General features: G+C 46.9%; 1 protein-coding gene across 1 annotated transcript; it reads left to right on the top strand.

Annotated features, from left to right (window-relative positions):
• Positions 1-254: 254 nt before the first annotated feature.
• adnpb (activity-dependent neuroprotector homeobox b) lies at positions 255-20,242 on the top strand. The gene is made up of 4 exons (XM_056274472.1): positions 255-767; positions 11,487-11,603; positions 15,751-15,843; positions 16,077-20,242. Exons 2-4 carry the CDS (start codon positions 11,496-11,498, stop codon positions 19,098-19,100), a joined length of 3,225 nt encoding a protein of 1,074 aa, XP_056130447.1. The 5' UTR covers positions 255-767; positions 11,487-11,495; the 3' UTR covers positions 19,101-20,242.
• Positions 20,243-20,740: the final 498 nt, after the last annotated feature.

Here is a 20,740-nt window from a genome sequence, read left to right as displayed (position 1 = left end):
CTGCCGCGCCGGCCTGTTTACCCCTTAGGTGCGGGCGCAGCGACGGAGGGATCTTCTGGTCTTCCGCAAGTCGCGACAAAGCTACCCGCTAGATCGCCCCGCTAAGCGGTTAAGTTTGAAAATTGCCCAATTAAGAGTTGTAATGAGTGACCTCCCCACCCCCCCCAAAGGATCTCACAATGGGGTTTTTTTTATGCTAATCAAACATATGTCACTTCCGCTCCTCTATTTGCGCCATTTTGGATAGGGCAGTTTCTAGGCTCGGGCTGTATTGTCTGTCAGAGAAGAGAATGGGGACGCGTTATCAGTAGCCGAACAATCAAAGGCCGAGTTGAGTCGATTTAAAAAAAAAAACAAAACAAAAACAATTTTTTTGGAAGAAGAGGGAACGCCGCCGGCAGCAGCAGCAGCCGCCGCCCCCCCCGCCGTTAACTTCGAAACCGGGGGGGTCCACGTTCATCCCCGCTCGGAACGGGAGTTTAAAATGACCTAATGAGGTTCGGCGGGTCCGTTTATCCGTCGGCTGAGCGGAGGGAGGAGGACACCCCGTGTCGGCGGCAAGCGCGAGGCGGTTTGGGAGGCTAGACGGCGAGGCGGTTCGGTTCGGTCACCCACCCACCACCACCCCTCACCCGCCCGCCCGCCCGGCAGCCCCGGGGAGAGCCGGAAAGAAAAGTGGAAGAGTGTCCCATACAGCCGCGCCACAGTTCGCCGAGGCGACGTCGCTGATTCACCCGGACCCGGTCGAGCGGAGGATCCGAGAGCAGGTAAAACGTGTTCGTCGCGTCCGGGCAAGCGGTGCCGGAAAGCCCGGTAGCGTCCGCCTCGGGTCGGCGTTAGCTGCCCCGCTAGCTTCGGCGGTAGGCTGGCTCGCGTCGGGGGCGCCAGCTAACGCTAAAGTAACTCGGCTCGTCTCCCGCTAGCTGGCTGGGGGGGGGGGGTTATTACGTGTGACCGAAAGGCTCGAGATTGACCCAAAGTTAGAGCGCGCCCGTGTCGAGTCCACCCGCGTCGAGCGGGGGGGGGGGGTCCGGACGGCTGTGGTTCTGCGGAGGGGGAAGACGCTGGAAACTGGCGCGGTGAAGCCCTGTGTTGTTGGCGAGAATTAGCTTAGCATGCTAACCCCGAGGAGTGTGTGTGTGTTCCCTTCTTTGTCAGCGGCGGCTCCCCCCCCCCCAACACGGGCTATCGATCCGGATCCTGCCAGATGTTGCATTCAGATCGGATCCAGAGGCTCACAAATCGGGTGAACGACGACTCGTTACCCATGGCTCCGAGGTCTTTCCCATCTCTGCCTTACCCAGGGACGCTGTGACTATTTTGCAGTCTTTTCCTCTAGTTAGACCTAGTGGGGGTAGTGGGCAGCGTACGGGTAACGTCTGATTATACCCGTCGGTTAGCATTAGCACGGCATATGAGATCAACAGCTCCATCCACATTCATTCACAAGATGCTTCAGCGGTAGTTGACACCGGGGTCGTGATGCCTTGACACCTTACGTTTCATAAAAGAGGGGGGGGTACGGAAACACAGATGGCTACTGGTCAAGGCGAGTGGCGGATTATTTAGACACCCCCACCCTCCCCTCCCCTCCCCTCCCCTCCCAACACACGCACACCACTACCACCACCTCCAAAAAAACACAAACACGCACCCCCCACACCCCCCCCCCAGTTCTTTTGGTTATTTGACAGGTGCGCTTCGTCCTGACACACCTAACCACTGTGTGTAAAGGCAGATTGATTGCGTTGCCCTCAGTCTTAGAAATATGTCGTTTTGGGCGCTGCAACTTTTCTTCATCTCGCAGGAGTCGAAGTGAATGCCCCTGTCATTTTCTGTTCCCATCAGCCTGCTCCGTCAAAACGGGTGTCCCTGATCAGGGAATGTAGCTGTGAACAGAACTGATTTTAGAGTAATTGCGAAGGACTGACTGAGCATCTGAGGATGGGATGTGGTTTGGTAAAGGTGTGTAGGCCACAGTCTCTTCCCTCTCCCCAGTGTACTCTGTCTGCTACCTACAGCGGGGCTGAACAGTTTTCCTCTTGCCTTCCTTCCTTCCCTCCTGTCTCTCCTAGGCTTTTCCCTCTCCTTTCCTTCCTCCCACCCTCCCTCTCTCCCCTCACTCCAGCCTCTCCATTCCTCACACCCCCCTCACCCTCTTCTACTCCTCTGCCCTCTTTCTACCTCCCCTCCCCCTCCTCTCGCTCTCTCTCTCTTCCTCACCCTCCCTCTCCTCCAAGCCTCTGCCTCCCCACCTTCCCCTCCCCCTCCACTTCCCTCGCTGTCTCTCTGTCCTCTCGCTTACTCCCATCTCCCTCACTCCTACCCTCACACGCTTCCCCTCCCCCTCTCCCCATCCTCCCTCTCTCTCTCCCCCCTCTCTGTCCCCCTCCCCCTTCCCTCATCTCCTCTTTTGTCCCTCCCCTTCCTCCCTCCCCTCCCCTCCCCCATCCCCTCCACTGCAGACATGTTGTAGAGGCGGCCACTGACTCAATAGGAGGCGCCATTCTGTGATTGCACTGCGAGGCTGGGAGAAAAGGGGCAGGCTGACTAGAAGGAGGCTTACATAATGGAGGCAGTGCTCCCCTCTAGCGCCATCTACAAGCAGTGGGGGGAAGCAAGCAAGGAAGGGAGAGAGAGGGGAAGTGGGTGAGGGTGTGTGTCTGTCTGCCCTCCCTTCTTTCTGTCTGTCTCTCTCCCTGTCTCTCACTCGTGTGTTCACCCACCCACCCTTTCCTCTTTCCTTCTGTTTGTCAGTATGTGAGACAGAAGGCCAGGAAGTCAGACACAGTCTCTCTCTCTCTCTCTGTCTCTCTCTCTGTCTCTCTCTCTGTCTCTCTCTCTGTCTCTCTCTCTCTCTCTCTCTCTCTCTCTCTCTCTCTCTCTCTCTCTCTCTCTCTCAGTTCATCACAAGGCCTCTAGTGAGTGGAACCATACAATTCAGCTGTCCATGTTGTGGTGATTTCTAGAAGGGGAAATTGCTGTGGTGATACAGAAGTTGATTGGGGCCAAACAGTTGGTTGTCACTGAACTGCATTTGGGATGCGTGTGACTCGTTGACCTTTGACCTTAATAAAGTCTCAATGTAAATTGAGATACGAGGCCAGGGGCTGTATTCATGGAGTATTTTATCTTGGCACGTATGCCTAGTTCACACGTACGTGGGTATTTTTGAAAACGTAGCCTTTTCTATGGGTTTTAGCCTTTTCTCCACACGAAAACTACATTTTTGGTCACTGAAAATTTACCTTTTGGAAAACTCCTTCCAGGGTGAAGATTTTCAGAAACTCCGTTTTCAGTGTTGACGTGTAGACAGGGAAAACTGTGTTTTTGGCTTGTTGTTGGCTTATTTTCAGGCTTCTGATTGGCCAACATGGCTTTAGGGTTGGGGTTATATCACCGCCTATTGGTTTGGTGTGCTCTTGACAGCCCATTCATTGTGTTGTAGCATGTGTTTTGGGGTTTTCATTTGGACGGAGATTTTTTTTTTCAAACAGTGCTGAACGTTTTCAAAAATACCCGTGTATGTGTGACTAAATTACATTCCTTCTTAAAACTGATTGAAGGGTGTGGTCTTAAGAGGACAGGGCGGGGTTGACCCCCGTTGCCATGGATCGCAACACGCTTCATGAACGCACTCACGTATGATGCCCACAACGATTGGTTGACAGGGGACCGGTCTGTGTCGGTGAATTCTTTGGGGGGGAAAAAGTTTGGATTGAATGTGTTCCCGAAACATTTTGGAAGGGATTTGAACATGGTCAATACAGTAGACCGTTAATAAGTATTTGATTGGCTGCATCCACAAAGCATTTGTAGTAAGGTGCTGATCTTTAAAAAGGACTATGAAAACAAAAATAGAGTCCATACACTTGCTTAAAAGCTCCCATTTAAATTTATTCGGTCAACATTTTTACCACAACAGGCAGATCTGTCAAGACGTGAACAAAGATGTGACAATGTACAGTTGACTGACAATGCAATGGTAGGAGGCACAAACCATGTTGCTAGAGTCAAAAGAAATATTTATTTAACCCCCCCCTCGCCCCAATTGTATCTGGCCAATTACCCCACTCTTCCGAGCCATCCTGGTCGCTGCTCCACCCCCTCTGCCAATCCGGGGAGGGCTGCAGACTACCACATGCCTCCTCCAATACATGTGGAGTTGCCAGCCGCTTCTTTTCACCTGACAGTGAGGAGTTTCGCCAGGGGGACGTAGCACGTGGGAGGATCACGTTATTCCCCCCCCGAACAGGCACCCCGACTGACCAGAGGAGGCGCTACTGCAGCGACCAGGACACATACACACATCTGGCTTCCCACCTGCAGACATGGCCAATTGTGTCTGCAGGTACACCTGGCGGGGATTCGAACCAGCAATCCCCGTGTTGGTAGGCAACAGAATAGACTGCTATGCTACCCAGACACCCCGAATAGTTTATTTTTAAAGACAATGTTATGTGCTGTTCACTATATACTACTGCTACTACTAGTGCCACTGAGTATATACATGAAATGAAATATGAAAATACTTGGATCTTTATTTTCAGGTAATGTAGCCTCTTAAATGTCTGGTGCCTTCTAAAATATTTAGGAGGGACCAGACATGCTCTATAGGCTTTAAAATGCAGCTTTTTCATTGATAATATAGAGTGACCATGGCTGATGGGAACAAGCCGGCATATCACCGTGCTAACATGAATAAAAAACAAGTTGGATGCAAGACCGGCTCTTACTTCTTGTACATCTTGTCCATGGAAGGAAAGAAATGATCAAATGTTGACCTTCCAGTTAGAGCAGCAGCTGTTGATGGCAGCAGCCCCTTCTGGGACTGGTCTGCTTTGGTCTTGATGATTTCAGGGTCCTCTTCACTACTAATGTTTTGCAGATTTAGGAGCTAGTTTTAGTGTCAAAACACTTCATTAATAACAACTGTTAACCAGAAAACTTAGGAGTCTTAAAATTAGGGGTGACACACCCCTTACTTTTACGATTTTCTCTTAAATTGATTAGCTAGGTCTAAACTATTCACATTCGTGGGGGAAAATAAAGTTTCCTTAGTATTGCCCCTGATGGTGAAAACTAATAGATGAGAAAAAAGATTTTATATTTGTCATAGAAATTTTTCTTTTTCATTTTTTCCCCTTTTCTCCCTACTTGTATCCGGCCAATTACCCCAATCTACCGCGCCGTCCCGGTCATTGCGCCACCCCCTCTGCCGATCAGGGGAGAGCTGCAGACTACCACATGCCTCCTCCAATACCTGTGGAGTCGCCAGCTGCTTCTTTTCACCTGACAGTGAGGCATTTCGCCAGGGGGATGTAGCGCGTTGAAGGATCACGCTATTCCCCCAGTTCCCCCTGCCCCCCAAACAGACTGACCAGGGGAGGCACTAGTGCAGCGACCAGGACACATACCCACATCCTGCTTCCCACCCGCAGACATGGCCAACTGTGTCTGTAGGGACACCCGACCAAGCCAGAGGTAACACGGGGGTTCGAACCGGCGATCCCTGTGTTAGTAGGAAATGGAAAACATTTGTCTTTTTAAGTAAGCAGGAATATTAACAAAGCCAGGGACTGAAAGTCTGTGAATATTTGGGTTTTTCTGATTTCGACATGGCCTTTGCTCAGATAAGAGGCTACAGAAACGTAGCCTAATGGCCCCGCATGTATGTTAAAGCTCCGGTCTCGAGAGTAACAACATTACTTTTCTCTTGCAACAGATGTGACGACAACTAACATGAGCGACACGGGTGCTGTAAACTCACCTGTTGCTCACATCTGAACAGCTGTTCTAAATGGCACCTGGACCATGTTGGGAATTGGCCACAACATTGAAATCATACTAGGCTGAGAATACTAATGGCTTACTAATGAATACAGCTTCCTAGTAAGTGTCGGATTGAGTCATTTAAATGAAAGGTTCGCTTTTGATGAGGGCAGATTTTTCTCGGGCTGGGCAATACGGCCTAAAGATCAAATCTACATTTATTCAAGCTTGCAGATGAATAGCGATTTTTTTTAAACAAGTTTTTCTCCACACAGACTAAGGACCAATACATAATTCAAACATATTTACGTATTTTATTGAAAAAAACTTAAAGCGCCATCAGGTGCACTGGTAATGAGCCATACAACCAATTTAAATATCTAGCCTGTTGTGTTGTCACATTGGAAGGTGACTGATGAAATCCAGCCAATCATTTCACACATGTTTTACCTTCACAGTGACTGTGATGTCACAACAGATGTCACAAGTGGCTAGATTTTTAATTTGCTTGTATGGCTCGTTACCTGTGCACCCGGGGGTATAATACCAGGTCTGTAAAGCTGCTATGTGTAGAAGGTTTGATGTAATTGTATCTTCTTTGAATATCTTTTATTCCTCCCCCCTTTTTCTCCTCAATTGCATCTGGCCAATTACCCCACTCTTCCGAGCCATCCCAAATCTCTGCTCCACCCCCTCTGCCAATCCGGGGAGGGCTGCAGACTACCACATGCCTCCTCCGATACATGTGGAGTCGCCAGCCGGTTATTTTCACCTGACAGTGAGGAGTTTCGCCAAGGGGATGTAGCACATGGGAAGATCACACTACCCCCCCCCCCCCCGAACAGGCACCCCAACCGACCAGAGGAGGCGCTAGTGCAGCGACCAGGAACACATACCCACATCCGGCTTCCCACCTGCAAACACAGCCAATTGTGTCTGTTGGGACCTCCGACCAAGCTGGAGGTAACACGGGGATTCGAACTGACGATTCCCGTGTTAGTAGGCAACAGAATAGACTGCCACGCCACCCATTTGCCCTTCCTTGAATATCTTTTCATCGCACATATGTTCGTCTGTTGAAAAATGAGACAATGTTAGAAATGTGTTCAATCTGTGTTTGGTTTTCACTTAGTGTCCCTTGGCTCAAAACACTACAAATAGAGCTGCACTGCTTATTGGCACTAGGACGGCATTTCAGAAGGTAGCAATGTTAGTTTTTCCATTTGGACAACTCGCGTCGGGGAAAGTTTGCGTTTCATGGTCAACTCTCAGGCTAGCAAAGTCACATTAAGCTAAGTTAGCTAAGTTACAGTAAGTTACACTCGCTAAGTTACATACAGGCTAGCTAAGTTAGGCTAGCTACATAACTATAAATGTACAGGTTGTTGACTCCGCTAAATAAACCATGCCCTCACACACAACCACAGACATAGCCAACACCAGTCCAGACATTACAAGGTTTTGGTAGCACATTGAAACCCTCAATGGTGTTTCATTTGTATGTTTAGGAGAAAGAAAGCCAGCTCAACGTCAGTCGTGAACCCCTTCAGCCCTCGGCGCTCTCGCCGGCAAGTGAATGTCCAGCCAAGATTTAGTCTTTTTTGATTGCGCTCTATCACACTCCTTTGCTTTTGTAGCGTCCTCTAAAAAAGGCTTCTTCTGCCTTTTTCTTGTTGAAGTTTCTGCTATGCTCACGCCGTCTGCCATAATGAGTGTTTGTAGCTTCAGTGAAAGCAATTGAGAGCCATACATCTGCTATTTTACTGCACTGACCAACACCTTTGTTCTGCTGTAAAGCAGTTAGCACGTTTAAGTGCAAAAAATGTGTGACCTGTCAGATTATGACCATGCTGTTAAAACACACTCTTTCAGCCAGGATACACCGGTTAGAAAATTTCAGCTTTAGGCGTTAGGTTGGAGATAGTTAATTTTTAGACGTGGTTTTGTGTGGTTAAGATTAGGATTAGCATCTGGAGGGTGGCCAAAATGGCACGTTTTAAGGACATGGTCATATAATCTTACAGGTCACGGATTTCTGTGTAACAACAGCAGTATTTGTGGGTTTTCGTGACCGTGGACACAGAGTGAAAACTAAATGCAGAGTAAACGTTTTTTGGCACTTGTGTTGTCTCCTGACTAGATCCTTGCTTGTATTGTATTAACTCTTAGATGTATGTCACTTTGAGGAAAAAGCATCTGCTAAATGAAATTGTTACATTGTAAACCAATTTTCACCGCGATTATCTCATTTTTCTACAGACGAACATGTGATTACAAGATATCCGAGGATGATACAATCAAATAAAAATTCTACACATAGCAGCTAGGGGTGGGACGACTCACAAATCTCACGATTCGATACGGCTCATGATTTCAATACATCACAGTGGATGCCTTGATAAGCAAGACACAAAACACCATTGCAGTTCGCTATTTTTCATTTATTTCAAGACTTAGGCCCAACGTTTTGGCATTATCAAGACATGTATTCAAACATAATGCAAGCGCAAAAGTTCTAGCAAAATTTTGTGCCAGCTTTTTAGGATTTTTCCCCCCTTTTTCTGCCAAATTGTATCCAGCCAATTACCCCACTCTTCCGAGCCATCCCGGTCACTGCTCCACCCCCTCTGCCGATCCGGGGAGGGCTGCAGACTACCACATGCCTCCTCCGATGCATGTGGAGTCGCCAGCCGCTTCTTTTCACATGGCAGTGAGGAGTTTCACCAGGGGGACGTAGCGTGTGGGAGGATCATGCTATTCCCCCCAGTTCCCCCCCCCCCATCCCTGAACAGGCACACCGACCGACCAGAGGAAGCACTAGTGTAAAGACCAGGGCACATACCCACATCTGGTTTCTCACCCGCAGACACGGCCAATTGAGTCTGTAGGGATGCCCAACCAAGCTGGAGGTAACGCAGGGATTCGAACCAGCGATCCCCGTGTTGGTAGGCAATGGAATTGACCGCTATGCTACCCGGATGCCCCTGTGCCATCTTTTCTTGTTGTGTAACACAATTGCTTTACTTTAAAACTTTAAACTTTAAAAACTACTAAAATGACCAAGGCGGTCATTTTGGCGGTTCTGGATTTTCAAAGTAATAACTTTGTGAAGAAGAAAAAAAAAGATACAGACCTGTCGCTCCCTGAATGCTCCTAAAATTGCATACATTTGCATTAAAATGAGTTTTAGATCAATTGCACAAAAAAGTTATAAGTGCTACCTAAAACGACCATGAGTGGTCAAAACGACCGCATGTAATTTGTGCGTCATCGTGCACGTCATGTCACTGTTTATAATTGTGTTATCCTCTTTCAATGTTGTATTTTGTAAATTGTGTAAACAATATCCATTGCACGTTGTCCGTCTTGGGAGAGAGATCCTCCTCTTGCTCTCCCTGAGGTTTCTTTCTGTTTTTTCTCCCTGTTAAAGGGTTTTTTAGGGAGTTGTTCCTTATCCGATGTGAGGGTCTAAGGACAGGATGTTGTGTTGCTGTAAAGCCCCTTGAGGCACATTTGTAAAGTGTGATATTGGGCTATACAAATAAAACTGATTTGACTTGACTAACAATATGACTTGACTTGACTAACAACATAACTTGAGTCTTGACAGTAATGTAAACTGCGATGTGGATGGCAGATCGGCTTGTTGGCATAACTGGAATGTGAAGATGGACAAATTAGAGCATCGTTAGTTTGACAGAGTAGTAAAATTCTGCATTTGCTCACATCATCATATAAAATCTTGATTCTGTAGTTCAGACTCGCATTGTGTGTGAACATAAATTCGAATTAATCAAATTATGATTTATCAAACAGCCCTAATCAGCCCTAACTGATTACAATGCTTTGGGGGTAGGTTCACTTCTTTTAGGCTGGATCTCAATTGAAAATGTGATTAAATGTCATTTAGAACCTTACAGACAAATTTAAGGTTTGAGAAATTTAGCACTTTGCCGACTCCTCTTACTGGGTTTCAACATAGTCCAACGGGGCAATCCTTTAAACCTTTAGAAAACTATGACTTAGTCTACCGCTTTATTTTTTACCCCCCCCCCTTTTTCTCCTCAATTGTATCTGGCCAATTACCCCACTCTTCCGAGCTGACCCAGTCGCTGCTCCACCCCCGCTGCCGATCCGGGAAGGGCTGCAGACTACCATGTGGAGTCACCAGCTGCTTCTTTTCACCTGACAGTGAGGGGTTTCACCAGGGGGGCATAGCGTGTGGGAGGATCACGCTATTACCCCCAGTTCCCTCGCCCCCCTGAACAGGCACCCCGGCCGACCAGAGGAGGTGCTAGTGCCGTGACCAGGACACATACCCACATCCGGCTTCCCACCCGCAGACATGCCCAATTGTGTCTGTAGGGACGCCCGACCAAGCCGGAGGTAACACGGGGACTCGAACCGGGATGCTCGTGTTGGTAGGTAACGGAATAGACCGCTATGCTACCTGGGCGCCCCAAGTCTACCTCTTTAACAGAAATGGAAAGCTCATACTATAGTCACAAGTATCATTATTTATTTTTTGTTTATTCAGAATATGTTTTGAATAGAGCCCCATTTAACGTTGAACTGCTTCTTGCAGTTGGTGCAGTATGTCCCAACCAACTGCAAACCCATACACTTGTGAGAGCAGTAGCACTGGACAATTAACCGAAATTTGGTTAACTTAAGGTGTTTAAAAAGCGCTCAAGATTGGTTCAGTTATTAGAAACATTGAAAATCAGAAGACTTTTTTCTTCTGAGCTTGGTGCCACGAAGAAAATAATGCACAGTGCGTACTGTTATCTTTTGAGGGCAGAAACATGCAGTGTCTAGCCTGCTGGAATAATGCAACACAGTTCATCGTTGCATTAACGACACCGACCATAATCCGTTGCACACACTGGCGTTTCCCAGTTTCCTCAAACACCTAATGGAAGTGGAGATAGCAGCCATCCGGGTAGCGTAGCGGTCTGTTCTGTTGCCTACCAACACAGGGATGGCCAGTTCAGATCCCCGTGTTACCTCCGGTTTGGTCGGGCGTCCCTACAGACGCAATTGGCTGTGTCTGCGGGTGGGAAGCCGGATGTGGGTGTGTGTCCTGGTCACTGCACTAGCACCTCATCTGGTCGGTCGGGGGCACTGGGGGGAATAGCGTGATCCTCCCACGCGCTACGTCCCCCTGGTGAAACTCCTCACTGTCAGGTGAAAAGAAGCGGCTGGCAACTCCACATGTATCGGAGGAGACATGGTAGTCTGCAGCCCTCCCCGGATCGGCAGAGGGGGTGGAGCAGCGACTGGAGCAGCTTGGAAGAGTGGGGTAATTGGCCAGATACAATTGGGGAGAAAAAGGGGGAACCCCCCCCCCCAAAATAAAAAAGTAGAGATAGGCCTGGAATGGCTGAAGGAGAAAGGTGATGAAGATGGACTGCATTTACACAGTGCTTGTTGACCATTCATAATGGATGTAATGATTGGCTGAAATTGAATTTCTCAAACACTGAAGTGATCAGTGAAATTTTTGTCTGTATTATGTTAAATTAAGTTTACACAACATGTTAATGGGGGCTAGGCTCGCTAAAAGGATCTGGACTTAAAAAAAAACCTTTTAAGTCGATTAAACATCCTGCATCAACCAACTGGCTCTGCTCAGTGTCTTTTGGGTCTACCGACTGTTGACCGATGAGGGGCACCTACCTATTGCTGACACCGTGTCCCTGTGTGCTCTACAGGTGTGCAGAATGTTTCAGCTCCCTGTCAATAACCTGGGCAGCCTGCGGAAAGCCCGGAAGAATGTCAAGAAGGTCCTGGGAGACATTGGCCTGGAGTTCTGTAAAGACCACATCCAGGTGAGAACATGTACATGCTTAGTGTATTTCTGTATTGTCAGCAATTACTTCTCTGCACTAGCCATAATGAACTGAATAGCTTTATTTATTTATTTATTTATTTATTTTAGTTCTTTCCCAGTCCCTCTTGCATCAGTTTCAGTTCCCGGTGAGGTTTAAAAATTGCTCTTATTTGGAATTAAAAGGGTAGTAAACCTTTTTTTGGGGGGGGGGGGGGGGGACTGAAAACATGTTGATATAGGTCTAGGGTGGTAGAACTGTTTGCCTTCATGATGAAATCAACAAAACTGAGACGCATCACACTATCCCGCTTAGAAAGAAGTTCTGTTTTTTTTTTTTTTTTTTTCTTGATACGCATTACAATCAACCCCCTTCGAACTCCCCATGTCATATGTGAGGATGAAAGACAACAAGACCCTGGTGCCCCCCGTAGTGGAATGGTTACAGCTCATGCGTGCTACATGGTTGCAACTGTCGCTGGTTTGATTCCAGCCAGTGACCTTTGTTGCATGTCATATCCTTCTCTCTCTCACCCATTTTCTGTCTGCCTCTTCACCGTCGCTGTCTAATAAAGGTGAAAAAAAAGGCCGAAATATAATCTTAAAAAAAATTTTCCCTGTGACAAAGGCAAACACACGGGGTCCAGTGCATTATACCAATAAAATGTGAGACGAGTAGAGAGGCATTGGGATTCGGCCCAGTGGTTAGCACTGTTGCCTCACAGTAAGAAGGTCCTGGGTTCAAACCCCAGGCCGTCCCAGGTCCTTTCTGTTTGGAGTTTGCGTGTTCTCCCCGTGTCTGTGTGGGCTTCCTCCGGGTGCTCCGGTTTCCTCCCACCATCAAAAAGACATGCATGTTAGGGTTAATACTCCTGCCTGTGCCCCTGAGCAAGGCAATGGAAAGAGGATGTGGAGTTGGTCCCCAGGTGCTGCAGCTGCCCACTGCTCCTATACAGTCGGATGGGTTAAATGCAGAGAACACATTGATTGTAAGAATAAAATTCGTTGTAAGAAAAGAACGTCAAGCAGCGCCCTGGTGGCTCACCTGGTAGAGCGCGCGTACCACATAAGGCTGAGTCCTTACCACAGCGGCCTGGATTCAAATCCAGCCCAGGCCCTTTGCTGTATGTCAACCCTCTCTGTCCCCTACCTTTCCTGTCTCTTTCTGTCTCAACTATCACTATCAGATAAAGGTGGAAAGTTCAACAAACAAAAAAAGAGAAAAGAAAAAAATTACAAAATAAAGTGTCTTTCTTCTTTCATTAGCTAACTAAACAACTAAACTGTCTGGGTAGACTTGAGAAGCCCCCCCCCATACCACCATCATTGTTGTCTTCATCCATAGTCCTTTTTTTAATTATTTTTTCGAAATGTGAGTAGGCAGATATGGGCAAAAAAGTGCTTAATAATGAGCTTTTCTTCTAAAAAAAAAAAAGTTAGCTTCACGTGAGTAACAGCATAGGACTGTACCTTTAGATTGACATTCTGTTTTCTTGTGTGAGCAAACATTGTCATTTTGGGACAGTCAGTGCTGGATTAATTAAGAACATTTTGTCTTTCTCACCTCCAAAGTGCTCAGCATACATTTTTGCATGCAAGAGCCTCTGGACTGGACTCCTAAAATGATGCCGTAGATGATATGAAATAATATACATTTCAATGTGGCCATATTCAGTGACAGCATATCTAATCATCAGCATGATCCATGGTGTCAAACTGGTGACCAGACACCAACATGTTGTGATTTCTCATTCACCATTTAGAGTTGTCCCCGGCTTAAAGAGAAGCTTAGGCGTTGGTCAGCAATGTTGTGGGTACGACATTAAAATGCGGAGCTTAGAAAAAATGGGACACACACACACATACACATTTCCTAATTTTTGTCAGATAAATGTTTCAAATCACCAATTCCTTTTTGGGTCCAAATCGTGTCTCTTCCAAAAAGCTAGCATGGGAAACAGAAAAGTGAATCTCTTAGCTACACTTGCCATTAGCCACTCCTTTCATTGAAACAAAGTAACACAAACTTACGATTTTGTCGTTTGTCCTTTTGTGTTATTTGAACATCGTTTGGACAATGTGTCACCAGTCTCTTCACTTTCAATGTTTCCTCCAAAGACATGGAAGAAAATGGATGATAAATAATCCATCCATCCATCCATCCATTATCCAAACCGCTTATCCTGCTCTCAGGGTCGCGGGGACGCTGGAGCCTATCCCAGCAGTCATTGGGCGGCAGGCGGGGAGACACCCTGGACAGGCCGCCAGGCCATCACACAGGGCCAACACACACACACACACACACACACACACACGCCGCCAGTCCATATACAGACGTGCTCAGATTTGTTGGTCCCTTCCACAAAAAACGAAGAATGCACAATTTTCTCTGACAGTAAATATTATCCCATTGAAGATTAGTTAATTAATTAAATAGTCCAAAGACCTGTAGGTCAGGTGAATCGCCCATACTAAATTGTCTCTAGGTGTGAATGTGTCAGTGCTGTGACAGACTGGCAGCCTGTCCAGGGTGTCTCCCCGCCTGCCGCCCAATGATTCTTGGGATAGGCTCCAGCATCCCCCCGACCCGAATTCGAATAAGTGGCTTGGATAATGGATGGATGGATGGATGGGGAGCTTAGATGTTCTCCGGTGTGTAAGAGCAACCATAAAGGACAAATCCGAAGTGTTTGCGACTCATTCAGAAGCTCTGTGTAATTATGCTTTCCGTATTTAAGAATGTATTTATTTTTTGAGGTAGTCACAGAAACACTTAAGATGGTGTTTAAAGGCAGAAATCTGAACTTTGTCAATTCATTTCATGCACTTGCACACATGGAATGAAACAAAACATAATTTCCCCCAGCCCACAGCAGTGCAACACAAAGACAAAAACACATATCCAAAAACTACAAGAACACATATATCCAAACTAACACATATATCTAAACAAAAAATCACTGTCCAGGAGAACGAACGCCAGCCAGGATGACTGTCGGAACTGCTGGTCTGCATGGGCTAGCAGTTAGCTTAGCCTGCCCCGCTTCCGTGTCCTGTTAGACCGCCCTCAGTGTTACGTCTTTGGGCACAGCTCCAGGCAGGGCCGTGGTACCTGGGCCCACAGGACTCAATACAATTTAAGAGTTCACCACAATTTAGCGTTACATTTGGCCCAGTGGGTGTAGTAACCTGTTTCTCGAATGAACTTGCATCTAGTTAACTTCTGGTTTGGTTTGTTATTGTCGTCTGTATTTGGCTGTCTGTTTTGGAATGTCAGACCGTAAAATAGCTCCTCCCTTTTAAAGCTCACCAGTATGGAGCCCGAATCCTCGTTAATCAGCATTCAAGTTCATGCTGTTCAACAAAGGAGAGAAGCAAGTTGCGAGAATGACTGAAGAGTAGCCCATCATCACACTGAAAAATCCCCTGATATGACTCAAAAATAGCCTTGGACAAGGCAAGGAATAAAACAAAAATTAAAATTGTTGCCCACGAAAGGTAGAGTAGCCTAAGAAAGGAGTAGGGACTGACACCCGATGTCGAGTTAGCTGTTGATGTTCTCGGCAGGCGTGCACACAGTGCTGTTTGTGGAGGGGGAGGGGGGATGTGGGTGAAGTCAGGCTTTGTTTTTATTTTGATTCAGATCCCTTGTGTGTTTAAAGGGTGTATATCTTACATAGTATAACCTACCTTTTGAATAACCAGAGAAAACTTGTAACGTCATTGACTGTTGTATTCTTTTCATTTGCTCAAAATAAACTAGCATTTGGTCGGTAGCGGACAGCTCTCCTTCGCATGACCCTTATTTTTTCCTCAAAGAATTTTTTTAATAATTTGTTTAAATAAGAGGAGCATAAAGTCATGCACTGCATTCAGAATTTAACTGTACAGTCAGCTTTTACTTGCACTATTTTGCATCACCAAGTAATTTCAACTGCAGTGTCGAGTAAAAGCAAAGAAAAGAGTATTTGCCAAACACTCATGTCAGTCTGAAAGCAATCCAAGGTTAAAGTAACATCCCTACACATGTACCTTATACCTCTACAGATTTAGTGATCATCTATCACTATCTTATAAACCGACAGCTTTTTTTTTCGTTGCTTGATCTGTTGATAATCCCCCCCCCTTTTGTTTTGTTGTTTAACAAGGATTATAAAGACTTTACTCCACCTGAGGTGTACATCAAGCATACCACCTGGGATGATGTGTGCATGTGGGAGCCATCACACACCAAAGTCCAGGTATTTAACAAACACATATGCGGACACAAATAAATTGTTCCATGCAAAACTGGTGTTTATGTTTATTACTCTTCAAAATCAACAATCTGTCAGAAACACACACAATGGTAAACGAAAACACTGCTCCAAATATTAAAACGTTATGTATTACATTCATTGTAAATGCAAATGGAAGAATTATGAAAGAGAAACTTGGTGTGACCAACCTCTGTTCTCTACTTCTGTTTCTCTAGGACTACAGATCAAAGCCTTTCTGCTGTTCGGGCTGCCCCTTCTCATCAAAATACTTCTCTGCCTACAAGAGCCATTTCCGCAATGTCCACAGTGAGGACTTTGAGAGCAGAATTCTTCTCAACTGCCCCTACTGCACCTACAATGGCAATAAGAAAACTCTGGAGACCCACATCAAACTTTTCCACATGCCCAACAACACAGTGCGGCAGGGCCCGGGTGGAATGGTGGCGGCACCAGCGGGAATGATGATGACGAAGGACGGAGTGATGAAGAGAAGTGGGGATGGTGTGGAACAGGCAGTGTACTACTGCAAGAAGTGCACCTACAGGGACCCTTTGTACAATGTGGTGCGAAAGCACATTTACCGGGAACACTTCCAACATGTGGCACAGCCCTACCTGGTCAAACCAGGGGAGAAGACCTCCGCACAAAATGGTGGAACAGGAAACAAGGAGAGTAATAACACAAGTACTACCGCAAACAATGTCAACAACGCAAGCAGTAACCAGATTCACTGCAAGAAGTGTCTCTTTGTGCCAAGGACGTATGAGGCACTTGTCCAACATGTTATTGAGGACCACGAGAGGATTGGCTACCAGGTGACCGCCATGATCGGACACACCAATGTGGTGGTCCCCCGACCCAAACCCAATGTCGTCATGGTGTCTCCTAAATCCCAAGGGGAAAAGACAATCATTGGGATGGGCCCCAAAGGGGCAGTGATGGCCTCCACAAGACCCGCTGCATCACAGCAATTGGGGAGAATCATCCTCCCATCAAAGACAGGCCTCAACTCCCAAGGTTTGCTGTCCGGGCTGAAGCAGAGTACAATGGGTCTAAAGGCTGGTACTACTCAATCCTTCTCCATTGGTGGACAGCAGGTGAGGATCACACTACCGGGGAATGCCCAGGTCTCAGTGCCTCAGCAGTCACAGGCAGCCAAGCAGCTAATTTCTGGAGGTGGCTTGCGGAATCCCATTGTGTTGAACGCCTCCTCCTCCCTCAAATCCAGCCCACTAGGTTCCCGTGTCCAAGCAGCCGCTACTACGGTAGCCTCTGTCACAGCCAAGAAAAGCGGCTCCTCACTCCTTGGCACATCGTTCACCCAGAAGTGGAAAATTTGCACCATCTGCAATGAGCTCTTCCCAGAGAACGTGTACAGTTCTCACTTTGAGAAGGAACACAAAGCAGAGAAGGTGCCCGCTGTGGCCATCTACATCATGAAGATCCACAACTTCACAAGCAAGTGTCTGTACTGCAACCGCTACTTGCCTAGTGACACATTGCTCAACCACATGCTGATCCACGGCCTGTCCTGCCCACACTGCCGTGCCACATTTAATGATGTGGAGAAGATGGTGGCCCACATGCGGCTCTCACACCCCGATGAAACCGTCGGCCCTCGCACAGACTCACCCTTGACCTTTGACCTCACCTTGCAACAGGGAAACCCTAAGAATGTTCAGTTGATTGTTACTACCTACAGCATGAGGGATAATCCGGAAGAGTCAGTGGCGTTTCATGCCCAGAACAACGCCGCCTCTTCATTGACATCGCCATCCTCCACCTCACTGACACCAAGCAAGAGAACGGTGCCTCAGCAGTCATCTAAAATGCCCTTGGAGGCTACTGATGGCTCCTCACTTAAGAATATCCCACAGACAGCTGTGCCATACAAACGGGATGTAGGCAAGACACTGTGTCCTCTGTGCTTCTCCATTCTCAAGGGTCCTATCTCAGATGCACTGGCCCACCACCTAAGAGAGAGGCACCAGGTGATTCAAACTGTCCACCCTGTTGAAAAGAAACTGACCTACAAGTGCATTCACTGTTTGGGGGTCTACACTAGTAACATGACCGCCTCCACCATCACACTGCACTTGGTACACTGCCGGGGTGTAGGAAAAACTCAGAATGGACAGGACAACCGGCCTGCCCTCTCTTCACGTGTCAGCCAGGCCCAGAGCAGTGCCCTCAAACGGGCCGGCTTTGAGGGCTCAGACGGTAATGAACCAAAACGGAGACGGATGGGTCCTCCTGGAGAAAGAGCCCACCCAACAGGCAGCAATGGACCCTCGACATTTGTAGAAAACCCAGATGACCCTGTAGTCCTGGCTCTTGACCCCAAAGGCCATGAAAACGAGTCCTATGAGTCTCGAAAAGCATTTTTGACACGATATTTCAACCGAGCACCCTATCCAACGCGGCGGGAGGTAGAAAAGCTGGCGGCCAGTCTGTGGCTGTGGAAGTCTGATATTGCCAGCCACTTTGTCACCAGGAGGAGGAAGTGCATCCAGGCCTGTGAGACCAAGAACGTCAGTGTGTTGCTTGGGTTTAACATGCATGAGGTCAGCCAGCTCACTCATCAGCTGGAGTTTGACCAGGACTGTGTGTTTGAGAGCAGAGAAAGGCAACCACGGACATCCAGGACCCGCATGGGCATATCGGAGCAGGCTGGCGACAGACGCAGGGTGCTGATTGTGACTAATTACGGCATGCCACCATCAGAAAAGGTAAAGCCGGCCAGGACTGGGGCAGGCGTTAAAGCCTCACCAGCTGTCACCAAACACAATGGTGCCAACAGAGACCAAACCAAGACAATCAACAGCATTTTAGAGCAGAAAAGGCCTCTGGATCTTTCTGAACCCATTGCCATTGACTCTGACAGCGATGAGGAAGAACAGGAGAAGGATGAGGCAGCAGGAGGGGGGAAGGGGCATCTCCATGGTAACAACAGGCTCTCTAGAGCTAAGCGGGGAGTGGAGACAGGGTTGGAGGGCCACGTTATTTCTGATGGAGATGATGTATCAGATGATGATGAGGATGACGATGAGGATGATGATGACGACGACGATGATGAGGAGGACCGCGCACATCTAGAGAATGGCTTTCGTCCCCCTGAGGGTCCAGAAAGACAGCTGTCTAAAGGGAGAGATAGTCTACCCATTATTATTCCGAAATTTGTACCATCGTCGGCACGAAGCGAGAGGGCCAGGGCCCAACTTGGCAAACAGCAGGTCTGACCAATGAACTGATATTGGAAAAAAATAAATAAAGACTTGCACAGGGACTTAAGATTTAATCCATGCCAACAACTCTGCCTCACACAAACTGAAGGAGCTCAGCTGTACAGTACCCAGTTGCATTAAGATGGGCGTCTGTGTTGTGGAGCGCGACAGAGCGAGAGAGATGTTCCCTGTCATTTAAAACAAGCCATCCAGAGACATTAAAAGGCCAGTTTAAGCTACTTGGCAGGACACAACAAGCAGGTAGTAAAGATGTAAAGATTGTGAACAAAGTTTTAATTTTTCTTCTTTTAACAGAAGGAAGATAACAGAGATGATACCCAGTGCTAGAAAAGATGGGGTTTTTTTTGTTTTTGTTTTTTTTGCCTTCTATACTCTTAACTACTTTGGGAGAAGTACTAATTCATTTCGATTTAGCCACTTGTGGCTTAAAAGGTTGAGTTGTTGTGAGCTACTAGGTTTTAAGTTGACCAGTTAATATCGAGATCCATCATTTTCAATGTAGTTATACTGAGACAAATTTGTACAGTCTTTTAGACATACATGTACCCTTAAAATATTTGCTATTTACTGTGTACAAGCTAGCCTTATATGTTCTACATTGGTTCACTAGATGATAGATGTTGCTTTGGTGGCTGGTATTTTCTTGTATGTTTAAGTTTATTTTTTATCAAAAAACATAGTTTTTTGGCAAAATAATATATCTATATATATATAAATGCAATTAAAGAACGGAATTGATCGCTTTTGTTTTTTTGCCGTTAACTTGACTATAATTATCTTTAAATTTCCTTTTAAACGAATTTGGTTCTATTGCAAGAACAATGGCTCCCCATATTCTTATTCTCTCACTGTTTGTTAGTATAAAAAGGGCATTTCAGCATTTTTGCAGGTCTTCACTTAGTAACCTAGACTACTTTCTGTTTTTTCCCCCCACATTTTTGACCTCCTTATTTTTGCCCCACAGGAGCAGACAGTAAACACGTTACTAATGCCGTTGCAGCTGAAAGCGTTTTTCTCCAATAAGACCGTTCGGTGTGTTTAATTTGTGATCCTTGGCTTGTGTATGTTCTGTTAGGTTTTATTTTTCACTTACGCATTTATGAACAATAAAGTGCTGTATTGTGCTTCTCACAGTGCTCATGGCCACGTCTCTTTTCTCTGAAGCCAGTCATTTCTTTGGAGCCGTCATGTGGGCTCATTAGTTTTGGTTTAGTTTTCTTAAAACAGTTCTGCGAGTAAGAACAACATGAATGCCTGTTCTGACAAATATTCCGGCACAGAAGCGGTCAAGTGAATACACCTGAGCACCCACCCACTGTTAATATTTTACCCTCTTTATGTTTGTCCCTTCTGTTCCAGAGACAGGGCCACGGCCTACGGTTAGAAACTGAGCATGCCCGTCGTTTTGAAGAGCTGTACAGACATGTTCAGCTGTGGCGCTGCTAAGTTCAGTGCTGAACTTGACAAAGCAGACACTAGAGCCTGGCCAGCATCCAGGAAGTCCTTCTGGCAACCTCTGCCCATTGACTGTATCAGACTCTGGCCCTGACCATTACTGTGAAACCTTGTGACACCACTTTTTGACCCCCCGCTTTCCCTCCTTTTTTGGCCCAATTGTACCCGGCCAATTACCC

This window comes from Lampris incognitus, chromosome 2, assembly GCF_029633865.1.
Source record: "Lampris incognitus isolate fLamInc1 chromosome 2, fLamInc1.hap2, whole genome shotgun sequence".
In the NCBI taxonomy this organism is placed as follows: Eukaryota; Metazoa; Chordata; class Actinopteri; order Lampriformes; family Lampridae; genus Lampris; species Lampris incognitus.
This window is presented reverse-complemented; position numbering and strand designations above follow the sequence as displayed.